We start from the raw sequence: 16421 nt of genomic DNA on the forward strand, positions 1-16421 counted from the left end.
TAGCTTTGTTACAAGAAAAGACTCCCATAAAAACACTTGGCTTGGCAGCTTACACAAAATATCAATTCATGACTCAGAAAATATTAAAATGCTCTTGGAGGAAGCTCTTCGAATTTTAGAACAAAATTTCGATAAGATTTTCTGGTTACCACAAATTATTAACGCAGTTTTACGACGAATGGCTCCCTAATATTATTTAGTTTCACCATTTAGACATTTGTAAACGACATTATTTCCCAAATAAAGTATGTTGAATGAAAAAAGTATTGAGTTTTCGAGCCTATTTCTTTTAAATCAGCAAAATAGTAAATAAAAATAAATGAGGGTGTTGTTACAAGGTGCAAAAATAAATAATAAGTGAAACTTGGACTACTTCTTATAACCTTCAATAGCAAATATTTTTTAGATTGTCCTACCGCGTCATGTATTCCATAAATATGAGGTTTATGAGATGTTGAGCTGAAAGTGTTGACAATAAGAACTAATGATAATATACACATGAATAATCAGTATTTATAGTTACGGTGTTAATGGTCCGGTTTGAAATGCAAAATTTTTTTTCAAAATAATCTAGCGTTTGAGATCGCAATAAAATTATTACCGCAAATAAAAAATACGGCATTAGGTCAACAGGTCACAAGAAGAGCAAACAAATTATTTTTAAACTTATGTCAGAAAACCTTTATCAAGGATACTCTATGTCTATCTATTTATTCCTAAATTCACAGGTAGAGTTCTTTAAGAAAAAAAAGAAAAAAAATCAATAATACTTTAAATCTTGTTTGTGTTTCATGATTTGATTTTCTTATTTTTAGAAATAATATTCTCATGATTTGAATAATGATATTATTGTGAAATTTGACTGTCTATATTGCAAATTCTTAGACTGGTATTTGCATTTGTTTGCAGTGATAACATAAAGCTTATTAGTTAAAACCTGTCTAAAAAAGAAATACTGTTGGAGTTCAAAATATTCTTATCGCATTACTTAGTTTGTTTATTTTGCTATATTAAGAGTGATTTAATATTATTGTTAAGGTAACTTAAGTTAATCATAAGTGGTTGTTTTGTTTTTGTTTTTTTGTTTTTTTTTTGTTTTTTTTTTTTTATCTAAAAATGCCTTTTGAAATCTGTTCCAGAATGGCAGATATTTGGTTATCTAATGAAAACTTTGAATATGTTGATGAAAAACACTTTTATGAATGCATTAGACAATATATCGTAAGTATTTACATAAATAAAAACATTATAAATGCTTAAATGCATGCAACAATTTTATTTATAATTTAGCTATATAAATTTACAGCATCTATTTATATTAAATTATTCATTATATGTAGTATATAGAGTGAGAGTGTGGTTGCTCCATGCAAATATATGTGGGTAGTGTGTTTTTTTAATTATATTCTATAAATTTATTTTTTTATTACAGTCTATATATTTATTATTCCAATGGTGATACCCACTGAATTATGCACTGGTGATTGACAGATTTAGAAAATTTTATGCTTCTATGTAACTACTGTTAAAAAACTTTTTTAAAAAATTTTAAAACTTTTCTAAAAAAATTTTTTAAATAAATGATGTTTAATAATTATAGCAATTTAGTTTTTTTTTTTTCCCTTATCCAGATATCTTTATTAACCTTCATTTGCCTATACTTCTTCTCATATTTGCTCATCAATCAGCTAAAGAAAAAAAGTCAGGAAGAAGGTTAGTTATTTATAATATAACAGTTTCAATTAATTAACTGAGACTTTGCATTATGGTCAAACATTTAAAAAAAACTTTTGAGTCTTTTTAAAACACCCTATATCCTAACAAAGGCTATCAACATAGAGACTTATGTCTAGGAGATGGAAAGCTTTAGGGTCTGGAAGATTGGTTCTAGGGACTTGTAAACCTTACATCTTAACCTTCAGTATGCCCTTTCTTAGTCAACCAGAAGATAATATAGTCAGAGCATCACTTCTGGAGATGACTTCTTGATGTGGATCTTTATTTTGGCAACAAATGGTGACATTTAATTTCTCCTTGATCCTAGTATTTCCAAATGTTACATTCTTCTTTTTTTCCAAAACTTTCTTTCTTTTTTTTAATATAAGAACTGTTTCCTGGGAGACCTTAAACTCCTTCAAGATGGCATGGTTTTGGAAATCTGCATGAAAAGAGTTATGCAACCTATCAAAATTGACACAATCTTTTTAACTTTATAAATATTCATCTCTTTATTTATACTCTGTAATATATTTATGATTTAAATTGTCTCTCGTAAATCTTCTTTGATCTTTAAGGGATCCTTTGTAGTTACATTATGTAGTTAGGAATTCACTGAATCCTTTTTGACCATTTTGCAAGTACATCCTAATAGTTGTCAATTTCTACTATGATTGTGATATTTTTGTTTTTACAAGAACCTTTTTTATTTAATAAAAGAGTTAATACAAACTTTGCAAGGAATATATATATATATATATATATATATATATATATATATATATATATATATATATATATATATATATATATATATATATATATATATATATATATATATATATATATATATATATATATATATATATATATATATATAGTATTTGATGTTTCTAAATGCAAATAAAATCATTTAAACCACAACTATAATGTAATAAAACTAGATTCCTTTTAAAACCAGTAATACTAATTTACTACTAAACTTTAAAAAAATAAAGATATCTTAAACTTGAGCAAAGTTTACACAAAATTATCTTTCATTTTTTAATTAAATAATAAGATTAAATGATTTTAAATATATTTAAAAGTGCTGCGCTTCTTTATGTGGCTTCTTTTTATGTAGCTGACCAATGTTCATTTAGTACAAGAAGATAAAGTTTGAATAACTCTATTTGCAACTTTTATGATTTTGTACTATCAAGTGAACAATTTTTACTGCTATGTTAAAGTTATGGTAACTATCAGTTTTTATTCCTAAACTAATAAAACACAACCTCTTAGTAACACTTTAAATGTTTCATCTACAAATTAGTGTTTGTAATTGCTTGGACTTTAAGATCAGCATTTGACTTTATCTTGAGTTATCTACTAAATTCAGTTCACTCTACAGGCAATCTAAGCAAAATTAGGTCATATGCTACATTCCAAAAAAAGTTTTAGTAATTACTATTTTTTGATCATCTATGAACTAAAAAAACTCTAATCAGTTGCTCCAAATTGGTGTAATCCTGTCTTTTGAAATTCTTTGCTTTTCTATTTTTCCATAAACAGTAACATGATTGTAAGCATTTGTTTATTTTTTGTGCAGTCACACAAATATAATTTTCAAAGATTATTTTGAGTTTTGTCTATAAAGTTGTGGAGAATTTAAGTGCCAATTTTAAATTGGAAACTATGTTACTACTTCTAACTTTATTTAAAACTATTGACATCATTTTACTCAAAATTGGAAATATTCAAATTGTATACCTATTTCAAATATTATTCATAATTAATCCTAAATATTTAATAAAAATACATATGATCTCTCAAATATCAAAGAGGAATTCTCGGAATTTCTTAAGCATAAAAAAGCTCAGATTTATCATATTTAAAGAGGCTTTATTTTAGTCACTAAATATGTAAGAGAAAAATTATCCTATTAAAGGTATTTCAACTTGTGATGTTTAATCCTTCTGTCAGGCCACAATATATATACATTATCTAATCTTGCAAATATAATTTAGAATTTAATTCTGAGAAGTTATTTTTTATTTTAACTTAATCATTTTAAAATTTTCACATGTGTCATATATAGACTTTAATCATTTTTGCTCTTAAAACAAACAATTTTATTTGATTCATTTTAGAGTATGAAGATGACTTTGTATGCAGAGTTGCGTATGTCTTTTTTTAAAATAACTATTGATTGATTTTGATTAAATTAGCATTATACATTTGTTTGCATCATTTTGTTAGTTTTGTAATATAAATTATTTTATTCACTTGATATGAAGGGTGTGGTTGTGTTGCTTTACAATGGCTGTATCTATTGGCGCAGTTCTGCTGCTGCCTTTTTCAATATTCAGTAATGAGATTCTTCTATATTATCCTAACAGTTACTATGTCATTTGGTTAAATGAGTCTCTAATACATGGTATGAAAATAAGACCGCCAATATTTTTCAATTGTAATTTTTATTTAAATATTATATTTTTCAATGTTTATGTAGAAAAGATTTTTTTTTTTTTTTTAAGCGTTATGGAACCAAATCTTCTTGGGAACATATATTGCTATGTTTTTAGCAATGCCCTTTGCTTGGTTTTTTACTGAATCAGAAGGTTTTTCAGGATCACGGAAGGTAAATTCATAATGGTTTTTCTTTATAAATCTATATGAATAGTGTTCAAAATTGAGTATTGTTAAATAGAGCAGCATTTACATGTTACCTAAACTTTCATCCTTAGCATCAATCATCAAACACACAAAAAAATTATGGTGGTGTAATTTTGCTAAAAGAAAATATGTTTGTGTAGTCTTTGTTGGAAATTATTTTGTGCTTTTTGTTCAAACAGTTGTTGTGCTTGTATTTTATGATTTAAAAAATTTCATTAAGACTTAACAATTTTTTGTGACTGGGTTGTAAAATTTACAGCCCTGAATAATTTTCCAAGTAACTGTAGGTGTAAAGTTTGCCTCTTCATACTTCTTTGACAGCTCAGTTTTGTTCTTTTGTTTTTTCATATTTAAAGATTTTGTGTGGTATGTGTGAGTTGGAGTTTTGAAATATACTTTTACTAAATGAAATGGCAAACAATTTTAGTTCTATAAAATATGGAATTTACTTTAATATACTAGGCAAGTGATTAGACCCATTATAAGCATAATGTAGGACCCAATATAAGCATAATGTAGAATAATTTTCATTTTTTAGTTTTAGAAATAAGTGAATTATTGTTTTTGAAGATTTGGACAAAGTGCTTTTTGATTTTTTTCATTTGAGGATCACTTACATTTTAAAATACTGCTAGGTTGTCATCTTGATGAGCCAAACTCAGCTTAAGATGTTATAATAGTGGAAAAGAAGGAAAGTTCCAACCAATTCACAAATCTTTTAACAGTGACAAACCAGTTCTCTTTTTTATCCAAACTTCTTTATATTTGAAAAGCAAATATGTTTTGAAAGATGCTTTCTTATAACTTTGTGCTCATCAGTAGTTTGTTTAATAAAAGTTTTATACATTTGGTAGTTGGTAATGTTCAATAACTGATTTTTTTATACATTTGGTAGTTTGTAATGTTCAATAACTGATTGTTTCATACATTTGGTAGTTGGTGATGTTGGTGATGCTTCCATACTTTTATAGTAATAGTGGTGCATATTTTCTCCAGCTTGTTCAGCAGATATACCAACACAATACTGACTATGGTGAAGATGTAACGAACTTTCCAGCTTATTTTAGGTTGGTACCAGAAACTTTCATGGAGATAACCAGAAAAATGGTTTTAAAATTCCTTTAAAAACCTAAGATTGATTTAGCTAAGAATTCTCCTATTTCCATTCCAAACTATTTAGTTTTGAAATGAAAGTAGGAGAGCAACTAAATATGATGCAACCAATCACTGGTTGCAGAAAAATCATTTTCAGTTCAATCTATCTCATTATATCTCTGAACATAATATACTTGGATTTAAGCTAGGGTTTAAGGAGAGACATACCATATTGTGAAGTGGCAGCTTTCACAACAGATGGATGGATTGCAAGAAATGGTGATTGCTTTGTCTCCCTTACATTGCATTATGTTACCAAAGACTTTGAACTCAAAAACTTATCTTTGGATTGCCAAAACTTTATTGGGAGACATACAGGGGTTTTGCTTGCTCAAGGAATAGACCATATGATTTCTCAATTTCCTGCTTTTCAGAGGGAAGACCTATACAAAGTGGGTGTTACTGATGCTGCAGCCAACATGAAGAAAGTAATCACAGAAAGCAAAGAGATCAGTGATCATCTAACCTGTGCCAATCATCTGCTCAACACTTGCTTAACAAAAGCTGTAGAAAAATCAGAAGGAATTAATGCTATAATTAAGAAATGTAAAGGACATGCTCAAAGGACCCACCAAAGCTCAAAGGACCCACCAAAGTTCACTGGCAGGACATCAAGAGAGCATGCGTGGAAGCAAATATAGAACCAGTTGAGATCATTCAGCCAATAGTAACAAGATAGAATTCCAACATTATGATGCTTAAGTCAACCCTCAAATTAAAGGCTAGTTTACTGGCTGCTCTCGAAACTCTAAACAAACCAGATCTTCAAAGTTTGATTCTGGATGAGTTAGAGTTCAATAGTATTTACAACATTTTACTGTTTCTGGCAGAATGTAAGCAATGCTCTGATTCCTGGTCTTCTGAAAAACAGGTGACCATGCATAAAGTTCAAAAAGACATTAAATCTCCACTTGCTTCTCAAAAGAACCGTAAATGATGTTGAAGAGCATGATCATCAAGTTGCAGACCGAGTTGCCTTCAAAACTTCATGGAAGAATTTGAGAAAGGTTTACCTAATAATGGTGTTGGAGTCAAATTCTATAATGTAGGTTCACTTCTCCACCATTATTATAGAGGATATACACTCAAAAGTTTTGAGTGTATATCCTCTATAATAATGTGAGGAAGGGAGGAAAGGGAGGAAGGGAGTGAAGCCGCCATCAAGCAACAGTGAGGAAGGGAGGGAAGCCGCCATCAAGGAATTGGTTGACAATCACCCAACCACAATCCAGTTCTATGAATCATTGGTTGATGATCATACTTCACTAGAAACATCAGATCTTGACAAATCTATGGATCCAGTGGACCTTGAGTTTTTGAAAGACAGGAGGCAGGTTTGCAATGCCCTAGGACTTCAAAGTCAAGCCAATCAAAGCTCAAGCCACCCTTGATGCTTGAATGTGAGAAGTATCAGACAATGGCCTTACCTGAAAGAGATGTGGATGCTTTAGAATGGTGGAAGCAAAATGTAAATGAGTTAATTTTTATGAGTCAAAACTATGCAAAAGTTCCTTCTAACCTCAAAGATTTGGAAAAAAACTTATGAAGAAGAGCCATATGAATTACCACATGTCAGACCACTGACTAAGAAGACTCACCAACAGGAAAAATCACAAAGTAAAACTGAAACTAAAAAAAGAGGTGCACCTGAAAAGGCTTCTCCAACTCTATCAGATACTAAAACTGATCTTGAACCTAAATAGCAACAACAGCTACAGCTAAATACTCAAGAGAGTCAAAGGACTCTAGCTCAATAAGAAGGGTATGAAGGGACTCAAGGTGAAGACCAAACTTAATGTCTCTTTGTTTATTCCGATGACACTACAACAAAAACAAAGTAAAAGCAAAAAACCAAAATTATATAATATAATGAAGTCAAGTAGGAAGGGGAATGAGAAAAAAAAGTACAGAGCATCTGAGCTTGGAAATATTTTATTAGAAACAGACAATGAATTATCTACTGATTAATTTTTTTATCAACAACTTGTTTAAAACTGTAAATGTAAAGTTTACTAATAGAAATACAAAAAGCAATTTAAAAAATCCTTGTTTAGTTTTTCGGTAATCAGCAAAAAAAGCAGTAAATTGTGATAAGAAGCAGTAAAAAGTGATAAATGCAGTCAATTTGCGTATTACGCATTTTTACGCAGATTTATGCATTTTTACCAACAGTGCGGTAACGCCGATGCTTAATAAGCATGTATCACAACTACAAGGCTGGCTGGCTTCTTCATTTCTGGAATGATTGTTTCAGTTTGAATATAAAGTTTTACTAATGAATTATGAAATCTATCTGAATGCTGATGTTAATCTATAGGTTAAGTAATATATATGGATAAGTATTTGAAATCTCCACAATAATTCCAAAAGATATTTTTTTTTATTTCAAAAGGGTACTCTATGAGATTTATTATTATATGTACTAGCAATGACTTACAGGTTTATTTCCAAAAGTCTCTAGGAGAAATTCTGCTCTGTTATTTATATTATTCCTCTTTTTTTGTTTTTAAAAATCTGGAAGTAACTTGTTCACTTTATATCTCCAAATGCTTCTGATCATCTTTTGTCATTTATTTAATTTAGCAAAATTTATCCAATAAAATATACCTATAGGAGAAAAGTCTTTTTTTTTTCACTGCTAATTTCTGCATTATATACTACTAATCTGTTCAGGTGCTGCATCACCTTATTCTTGATCTTCTTCTTGACAAAAACTAAGAAGATTTATTTTTTTTCTTTATCTTATTTAATGATGGCAGGTTTAAAAGAATGCAAAGCATCTAATTCAAATTAATTTGATGTAAATCATGTAACTAAATGTATGTATGTATGTATGTATGTATGTATGTATGTATGTATGTATGTATGTATGTATGTATGTATGTATGTATGTATGTATGTATGTATGTATGTATGTTGTTGGTAATTATTGTTGTTCTATTTCAGGGTATTCGTGCTCGTGTTCATGAAACATTTGTTGTGCTATTGTTACTATTAGTGTTAGCTTCAACTCTTGTATGGGTTTTCTCTGCATTTATTTTCAATAAAGAAATGAGCTGGTTTTCAAGTCTTTCTGGTATGTTTGTAAAATCAACAAATGGTTTAAATGCTTCTAAGTTTTTGTTATTTTAGACAGTGCTTTAATTCATTTTTAGTTTAATCCTTATTTAAAGTTTTAGTCTTTTTTTAGTCTCATTTTATTTGATTTAAATATTTTATATGTAATAAGATTACTATATTTAATTGAAATATTTATGCAGCTACTTTTTACTTATGAATTAAAAATTACAAAAATAGAATTAAAATGCTTTTTTTGTTATGTAAAGAAGCTTAGTAATGACATCACTTTATGGAAATTTTTATTTTTAGTTTGAACCTGCCAAACAAAATTATCAACAAATAAAGAAAAACAAATTTATTATTTTATGTTAAAACCTTTAACTGAACTACTAGAATTTTTTGATAAAATATGCTCTTTAGAAATGTGGCTTCCTCCTTTACCACTGATGTATTCTTTTATATCACTGTTCGGTGCATTGGTTTTATTGAGTAAGTTTTTTTTAGTTATAATTTTCAAAATATTTTCTCTAGCTTAAAAAAAAATCTATCACTTATACTTCTGATTGCCTTTTTTTCTTTGAAAGTTTTTTTTAATGTTGGCAAGTATGTCATTTTTTATAAAGAAAAAATGGTGAATATTGGACAAAATTTCATTTGACAAAAAGGTTTAAAAACAAAACAAAGCAAAAAAAAATATGATGTAGGAAAATAATTTCACAGTTTGTAGTTATGTTTTTTTAGAAATCTTTTTTGATTGATCTGATATTGATTGCTTCCAAAAGTGTGGCATAAAGTTACTTTTTCCATTTCACAAAAGCAGCTTGTTTTTCATTAAATTTCTACCTCTTTAACTAACATATAATTTCATCTCTTTAACTTTTTTCCTTGTTCAAGTTTTGCTGCATTGATAAAAACTACTTTTGTATTCAGTAATGAATAATGAAATGATGAACTTACAAAGGTAAAAATAAGTCTTAGACTAAGTCTATAAATAAGTCTATACATAAGTCTATACATAAGTCTATAAATAAGGTAAGACAAAGCATTAGTAAATTATGAGTTTACAATTCATGAAAGACATATAGCTTTCTTTCTAGACACATCTTTTTCTTTTGGTTTGTATCTTTCATTTCCTTGCAGCTGCATGAGTTTTTTTATTTATATTTTTTTATTACAAAACAAAACATTTACAAAAGTTACAATTGATCATAAAAAAAAGTTGTTTGATTTTTTGATTAAAAAGCCCCAATTACAGGTGAAGTGATTACTACTCATTTTAATAAGTTGCTAATAAAATTCCTATTTTTAATAGATATTAATTACTTTATGAAATTTACTTTATGAAAGATTTTATGAAATTACAAAAATTCAGTTAAATTTAATTAACATAAGAAAATGGTGTTCATTTTATCTTAATCTTAAAAGCAAAATGTTATAATTGATGTCAATGGGCCTCCCAATTTAAAAATCAGGCCAAATTACAAGCTTTTTTCAATAAAGTTGTTAACACTAAAAAGAAAATTTTGCAACTATGTTTTTTGTTTTCTTTTTAATGTAGTATGCACTCCTTTGGGGTTTACAAAGCTTTTCACAGTATTAGGTACTTACATCACTGTGCCAAAGGTAAATGAAACATTTGATAGTCAAAGAAGTTTTGAACTCCTAATATATTTAGAATACCTGTAACTCAGAAGAATTTAAATTTTAGTTTTTTGTTGATCTGGATGATCAGATTCATGCTTTGCAATTGGAAGAGGATAGCATAAGAAGGAAGTTGGAGTGTAAGTCAAAAGTTTCTTTATGTTTTGCTATTTAAAAATTTTAATACACAACTAATTACATCTTTGATTTTTCTTTTTTTCTGTTTTACATTTAATAGTGTCTTTAATGGTGTCATTTAATGGTGTCATATAATGGTGTTTTACATTTAATGGTGTCATTTAATAGTGTTTTACATTTAATGGTGTCATTTAATGGTGTTTTACATTTAATGGTGTCATTTAATGGTGTTTTATATTTAATGGTGTCATTAAATCATGTTTTACATTTAATGGTGTCATTTAATAGTGTTTTACATTTAATGGTGTCATTTAATGGTGTTTTACATTTAATGGTGTCATTTAATGGTGTTTTATATTTAATCGTGTCATATAATGGTGTTTTACATTTAATGCTGTCATTTAATGGTGTCATTTAATAGTGTTTTACATTTAATGGTGTCATTTAATGGTGTTTTACATTTAATGGTGTCATTTAATGGAGTTTTATATTTAATCATGTCATTTAATGGTGTTTTACATTTAATGGTGTCTGCCTCAGTAAAAAGATCAAAAAGAGTTCAATAACAATTTTTAAAAAAAATGCTGAATGATTTTTTCTTTTTCACTTTTGCTATAATAGTTTTGACTTGATGCAATAAGATAGTTGTTGCATTGTTTTAAAAAGTTAATGGATTTTATTTGTTGTTAGTACTTCACCGCATAATATTTTGGTTTATGCCACATTCAACACTTGTTTAACAAATATACACCCTTCTTTTTCTCCTGAAAATTTACTATGTTAAATTATTCATAAAATGTCCATAAATTTTGTTTTGCTTTCTCAATAAGAATTTTTTAACTACCCCATTAAGCTACACCCTGGTAAACAACATTGCACAGTTAAAATTGACAGTTTGGACACCGCTAATTTCTGCAAATAAAATCAGATAAACTTATCTACACTGTTATCTTCTTTCTTCATTATTTTGTCATTATTATAATACATTCTTTATTGAATTTTTAAATTTTTTTGTCATTTTAAAATTTTTTGTCATTTTCAAGGAGTTTTTTGTAACTATGAAAACATGGAACAAAAAAATTTGAATTTTTCTGTTTAATATTTTCATAGTTACCTGAAATAAATGTAATAAAATATATTAGGTGTTCTTACATAATCAAGTTTATATTAATAAGTATAAAGATTTATTAAAGATTTTAATTTCTATTTATCAAATATTTACTTACAATAACTCTGGATTTTTTTTTTAGTTTCATGTTTCTATGCTCAATTTTTGTTAGTTAAAATAAAATTTAACTAAATAGAAAGCATTAGTTTTTTAACATAATATTTCATAATATGTAAATAGTAAAATAAATTTGCCCATTACTGTAGGTATTTAGGTAATTCAGTTCAAATTCTAAAATTTTTAATCGAGTTAATTTGAATTAGATGCTTTGCATTAAACAGCTTCTTTTAAAGCTGCCATTTTTAAATAAGATAAAGATAAACATAGAAAAGACAAAGAAAACCTCTGTTTAGTATTACACATCCATTATTCAGAGTTTATATGTTCTTTTTGAAAGTATGTTTTTCTTGGCAAAAGGTTCTCATAATGACATTTGAACTTACAGTTGGATGTTTAACCAAAATTAAGTTATCCAATTATTTGATAAAACTACCAAAATATTGAAGTACATTAAAATATGCAGATTGGCTAAAGTAATTATGAATGGTTCTGTCCATAACTGTATAGTAATTGTATTTAACACATAGTCACTATATATAGAAATGTTTGGAATATTCTTCTTGCTTTTATGTTTTTTAGTGAAGAGTTCTCATAGTAATTTATTAAATGGAGATAGCGGACTATATCTTCAGCGAAGAGGCTTAGTGAACTCAAAAAGTTCTATAATTCAAGATGTCATTCATGAAAGAATTAAACTTGGTACATATATTATATATACTCCTCTAATTTCAAAGGCTAGTAAATAAAGTTTTCAAATTTTTTTAATTATCAACATTTTTTTTTTTTTTCTTTTTAAAGAAAAAGAACGAGATGCATCTGTATTTGAAAAAAATTTACTCTATCCTTTGTGTCTTATTGGCTTGTTAGCTGTAACTGTAAGATTTTTTACTTTTTTTTATTTTTTGTATTTTTATGCAATTTGTTTTTTGGTTTTTTTTTTATTTTAGATTTTATGTAAATGTTTGATCAATATTTTATTTTTAATTCTTTTTATTCAGGCAGTATGTTTGTTAATGGTAGCTTTAAATTGCTTTAAGTTGGTGTTTGGTTCAGAATCTCACCCTCTAATTCACAAGGTAAAGTTTGTTAACCCAGTATATTTACATACTCGTCAAATAAGTACCTTGCTATTAATCTTTGGTGTATTTTCTTTTCTTGATGCATATTATTCATCTTTCAAACAATGCTCCTTTAGTTTTTTAAGCTCATAACTTTTCTATGTTTGTCTTTATGAAAATGACCCTATAGTTTTGATAATTAATAGTTACGTTGATTACTAATACTGATTCTAATATTTTATAGTTAAGTTCTAAATAACGAAAAATCATACCACAAAAAAGATTTTAAGAAATCAATACTTTTGAATATTTTGATGGATGAAGTTTTTTTAAATATTTTTTCAAATTTTTATTATTTTAAATTTTTGTTTGTAAGTTTCATTATAAATATTTTTTCGTATTTTATTATAAATATTTCTTTGTGTTTCATTATAAAAATTTCTTTGTGTTTTATAAATGTTTCTTTGTGTTTCATTATAAATATTTCTTTGTCTTTGTTATGAATAGCTTTTTGTGTTTTAAAACGTTTCTTTGTTCTCATAGTAAATTTTTATTTATATTCGTTTGTTTTTGTATATTCCAAGTTTTAGATTATTAAAAATTGCTTTTAACAATTTTTTAGTATCCGTTGGGCAAAATATCAATTTCAAAGTTGGGGTGGTTTGGTATATTGCTTCAGATATTCCTTATCTTGTATCTTTTCATTTATATTATTTATATTTACATTGTAATATTTTGAAAAATCGCATCAGAGCAAAACTCTAAAGTTCAATTTGATCTTTTTTTTTTATAAAATTTGTTATTTTTTTGACATAATGGGTGTACACCTTGTTTTTGCGTATGAAAAATTATTTAACTGACTATAACAAAATAGTTATATAATGGCTGCTTCAATAGTGGGATTTTATAGCTCGCCTCTCTTTAACCATCTTACACCTAAGAAGAACAACACAAGTATGACAAAGGTGTTTCTCTATTTGATATCCATCGTAATAATTATGTACAGACAGACAGATACATATGTAATACATTACATTACATTACACACATTATATACATTACACACATTACATACATTACATTACATACACTGACTTCTAAAATTATTCGAATGACTACTTTTTAATGTTTTCAATGTTTTACTTACAAAGGAAAAATTAAAAAAGAGAATCACTTGAAATAATATTTTTCTGATCTACGAAGCCAATTTTAGCGGCAATAACTGCTTTATACATTCTGCATCATAAACTTTCCAGTTTTTAAAAGTTGTTTTTAAGCCACTAACTTTTACGTTTTCCCACACCCTTTTCACTCTTGGGCATTATTTTCCCACGTATCCTTTTCGCTCTTAAGCATTATTTTCCTACATATCCTTTTCACTCTGGGGCATTTTTTTTTTTTTTTTTTTTTGACATTTCTGTTGATGTCATTCCATAAAAGTTCAATAGGGGAAAGATCAGTGGTTTGGAGACCAAATCATTTTTTTAAATAATTTTATCATTTTCTAATTCAATTAAACGGTTCCTATAAAAATTTTTGGAATGCTTTGGGTCATTACCTTCTTGAAAAATGTATGGTTCTCCAATTACACTGTTTCATCATCCGTTCACACACCTTTCTTTGAACTAGTTCGAACTAACTCTTCTAATAATCGAATTCCTCTCTTCGAACTAGAAATCTGGAACTTTGACTCGTAGGTCTAAAGAACACATTTCCAGTCATCAATAGTCAATTTCTCATGTTGTTTTGCTCACTATAGTCTTCTTTTCTTATTTTGAGGCCGAAGAAGTGGTTTCTTTACGGCTATACCACCAAGTCCTGCTTCCATCAATCACCTCTTCACTGTTGTCACGGATCTTCCCTAATACAACTCATACTATTTGAAATCTCTGGGGCAGTTGAAACTCTATTTCTTTTACAAGTGGTAGCTATTCTTCTGTCTTCAGCAGCAAAGGTAATTCGCTGACGTCCTGATCGTTTCTGCTTGATCACATTTCCAGTTTCTTCCTTTTTTGTAATATTTCATACTGTTGAAGTAGAGGTTTTAATTTTTTTTTTTACAATTTGCCCCATTAAATACTTTTCTTGCCACAATATAAATATTGCCGATCGTGATTCTACTGATAATACGCGTTTTCTTGCCATTTTTTGTTTAAAAATATCAACTTTAGTAAAAACAATAAAATTACAATTATTATCAAACTTCACTGTGGTAAAACTATCATAACTTTTGAAATGCAATATGAAGGAATAGCTAAATGTTTATGTTTCTTAGCGTCTATAACTTGAACATGAACATTGGTCTTGAAAACCGCGGAAGTTATCTTGGTTTATTTAAATAGTATATTTAGGTAAAGAAACCGTAAACGCCCACTTGAGATAATATGAAAGCATATGTTGTAAAATTTATATTATTTTCGGCACTTTTTTACTTAAATTATCTATGCACAATTATATCCCCATGAAATATAAAGTTTAAGCATTTTTTATTTAAATCTCGGTCATTCGAATAATTATGGATGGTTGTGTACATACATATATACCAATTATACATGTTTTTCTCTAGCTGATCTTGAACTGCATAATCTTGTTGGTGATGAGTTCAGCTCTGCCCGTTTTATCTCGTACACTCGGTAAGTGACGTCATTGTCATAAGTTTGTTAGGTTTTTTTTTTTAACTAACGCTAAATATCTAACCTGTAAATTAATATGGGTCAGCAGAAAGTTTCCTAAAACTATAATGCTATTGAAAATCTTGATGCCTGAATAAGTTGTTTTTGTCATTTAAACGTCTTCTGTGTTGTTTTTTCTCTTCTACCTTTCCAGAAACAAAATTAGTTGAATGATAATTTCTATTTCCGTTGTCAGTTTAAATAATTACTTTTTTGCAAAAGCTTATTAAAGCTTGTTATTTGTTATAGGGATTACGTCATTTAATCTAATGGGAGAGTTCGGCCGTCTGGATTGGCTGGGTAACTTTGAGCTAGTTCTGTTTTATAATGTTCTCTTCGAGGCCTCAACTTCTTTCTGTATTATCAACAAATTTACAAAATCAGTCCGCAGTGCTTTATACGTTCATTTCAAGCATACAGCTTTATTTAGTACTTCTTGGATGAAAACAGCGTAAAGGGTGTATAGAGATCACAAAAGATTTTTCGAGGAAGTGTTCCTAAGATCCAATTTTCGTGTTAGGGATATGAATGACTCTAACGATCGAAAAATTTAATTTTGAAATCAATTGCATTCAAATGGCTCGTTGATTAAATAAATTTTTATGTTTAAAATTCTTTTTTTACCACTTTGTTAATAATAAAAAGAAGAGTAATCTGGTAAACTTAAGCGATTTTATATATTTATGAAACTTTATAGAAGTTTTCGTTTATATTTGTATAGTTTTTTTAAGTTTTTAATGTTCAATAAAAAATTTGTTATATTTTGTTTTTCTTTCTAGAACGTGTATTCACTTTTTCTCTAGCGCGTCGGGTAATTAAAATGCCTAAATTTCTCTTTTTACTTTTTAATGTTTGCTTTCTGTTTTGAAAGTATGGACAGATTATTTATTTTACTGTTTTTAGAATGGGTTTCAAAAACATGTGTTTTGTATGAGTTCAACTCTTTGAAAAAATATCCTTGTTCAGCTATCTCTGTTTTGATTTTTTAATTGCATCCTTATCATCGCGTTCATCTCTTGAAAAAAAGTTTTTTTTTTTCAAGAGTTATGAACGCATTTTAAAAATCAGTTGTACTAAAACAATGATCAGCTACTTCGT

General features: G+C 27.7%; 1 protein-coding gene across 7 annotated transcripts; it reads left to right on the forward strand.

Annotated features, from left to right (window-relative positions):
- The first annotated feature begins 590 nt into the window (after positions 1-590).
- LOC145189643 (protein LMBR1L-like) lies at positions 591-16082 on the forward strand. 7 transcript variants are annotated; one of them, XM_090091250.1, is made up of 18 exons: positions 597-728; positions 1140-1221; positions 1341-1379; positions 1632-1713; positions 3846-3876; positions 3993-4132; positions 4233-4336; positions 8473-8602; positions 9007-9075; positions 10145-10209; positions 10295-10367; positions 12173-12292; positions 12392-12468; positions 12592-12669; positions 13274-13344; positions 13526-13605; positions 15218-15284; positions 15573-16082. In XM_090091250.1, exons 3-18 carry the CDS (start codon positions 1368-1370, stop codon positions 15586-15588), a joined length of 1215 nt encoding a protein of 404 aa, XP_089947376.1. In that variant the 5' UTR covers positions 597-728; positions 1140-1221; positions 1341-1367; the 3' UTR covers positions 15589-16082. The 7 variants fall into 7 exon arrangements, with proteins under 7 accessions (XP_089947370.1, XP_089947374.1, XP_089947376.1 ...); XM_090091247.1 differs by having other exon boundaries at positions 621-728; positions 13526-13616; XM_090091244.1 differs by lacking the exon at positions 1341-1379 and having other exon boundaries at positions 591-728; positions 13526-13616.
- Positions 16083-16421: the final 339 nt, after the last annotated feature.

This window comes from Hydra viridissima, unplaced genomic scaffold, assembly GCF_058129835.1.
Source record: "Hydra viridissima isolate aposymbiotic clone 2 unplaced genomic scaffold, HvirCarnegie_v1 scaffold_6, whole genome shotgun sequence".
NCBI lineage: Eukaryota > Metazoa > Cnidaria > Hydrozoa > Anthoathecata > Hydridae > Hydra > Hydra viridissima.

Bases quoted from the DNA above. Each gene is read 5' to 3' on its own strand.
- LOC145189643 (XM_090091244.1), top strand. From the start codon at position 1,141: ATGGCAGATATTTGGTTATCTAATGAAAACTTTGAATATGTTGATGAA. The intron at 9,076-10,144 runs GTAAGTTTTTTT...TTTTTAATGTAG, and splicing joins CGGTGCATTGGTTTTATTGA to TATGCACTCCTTTGGGGTTT. The intron at 13,345-13,525 runs GTATCTTTTCAT...ATAACAAAATAG, and splicing joins CTTCAGATATTCCTTATCTT to TTATATAATGGCTGCTTCAA.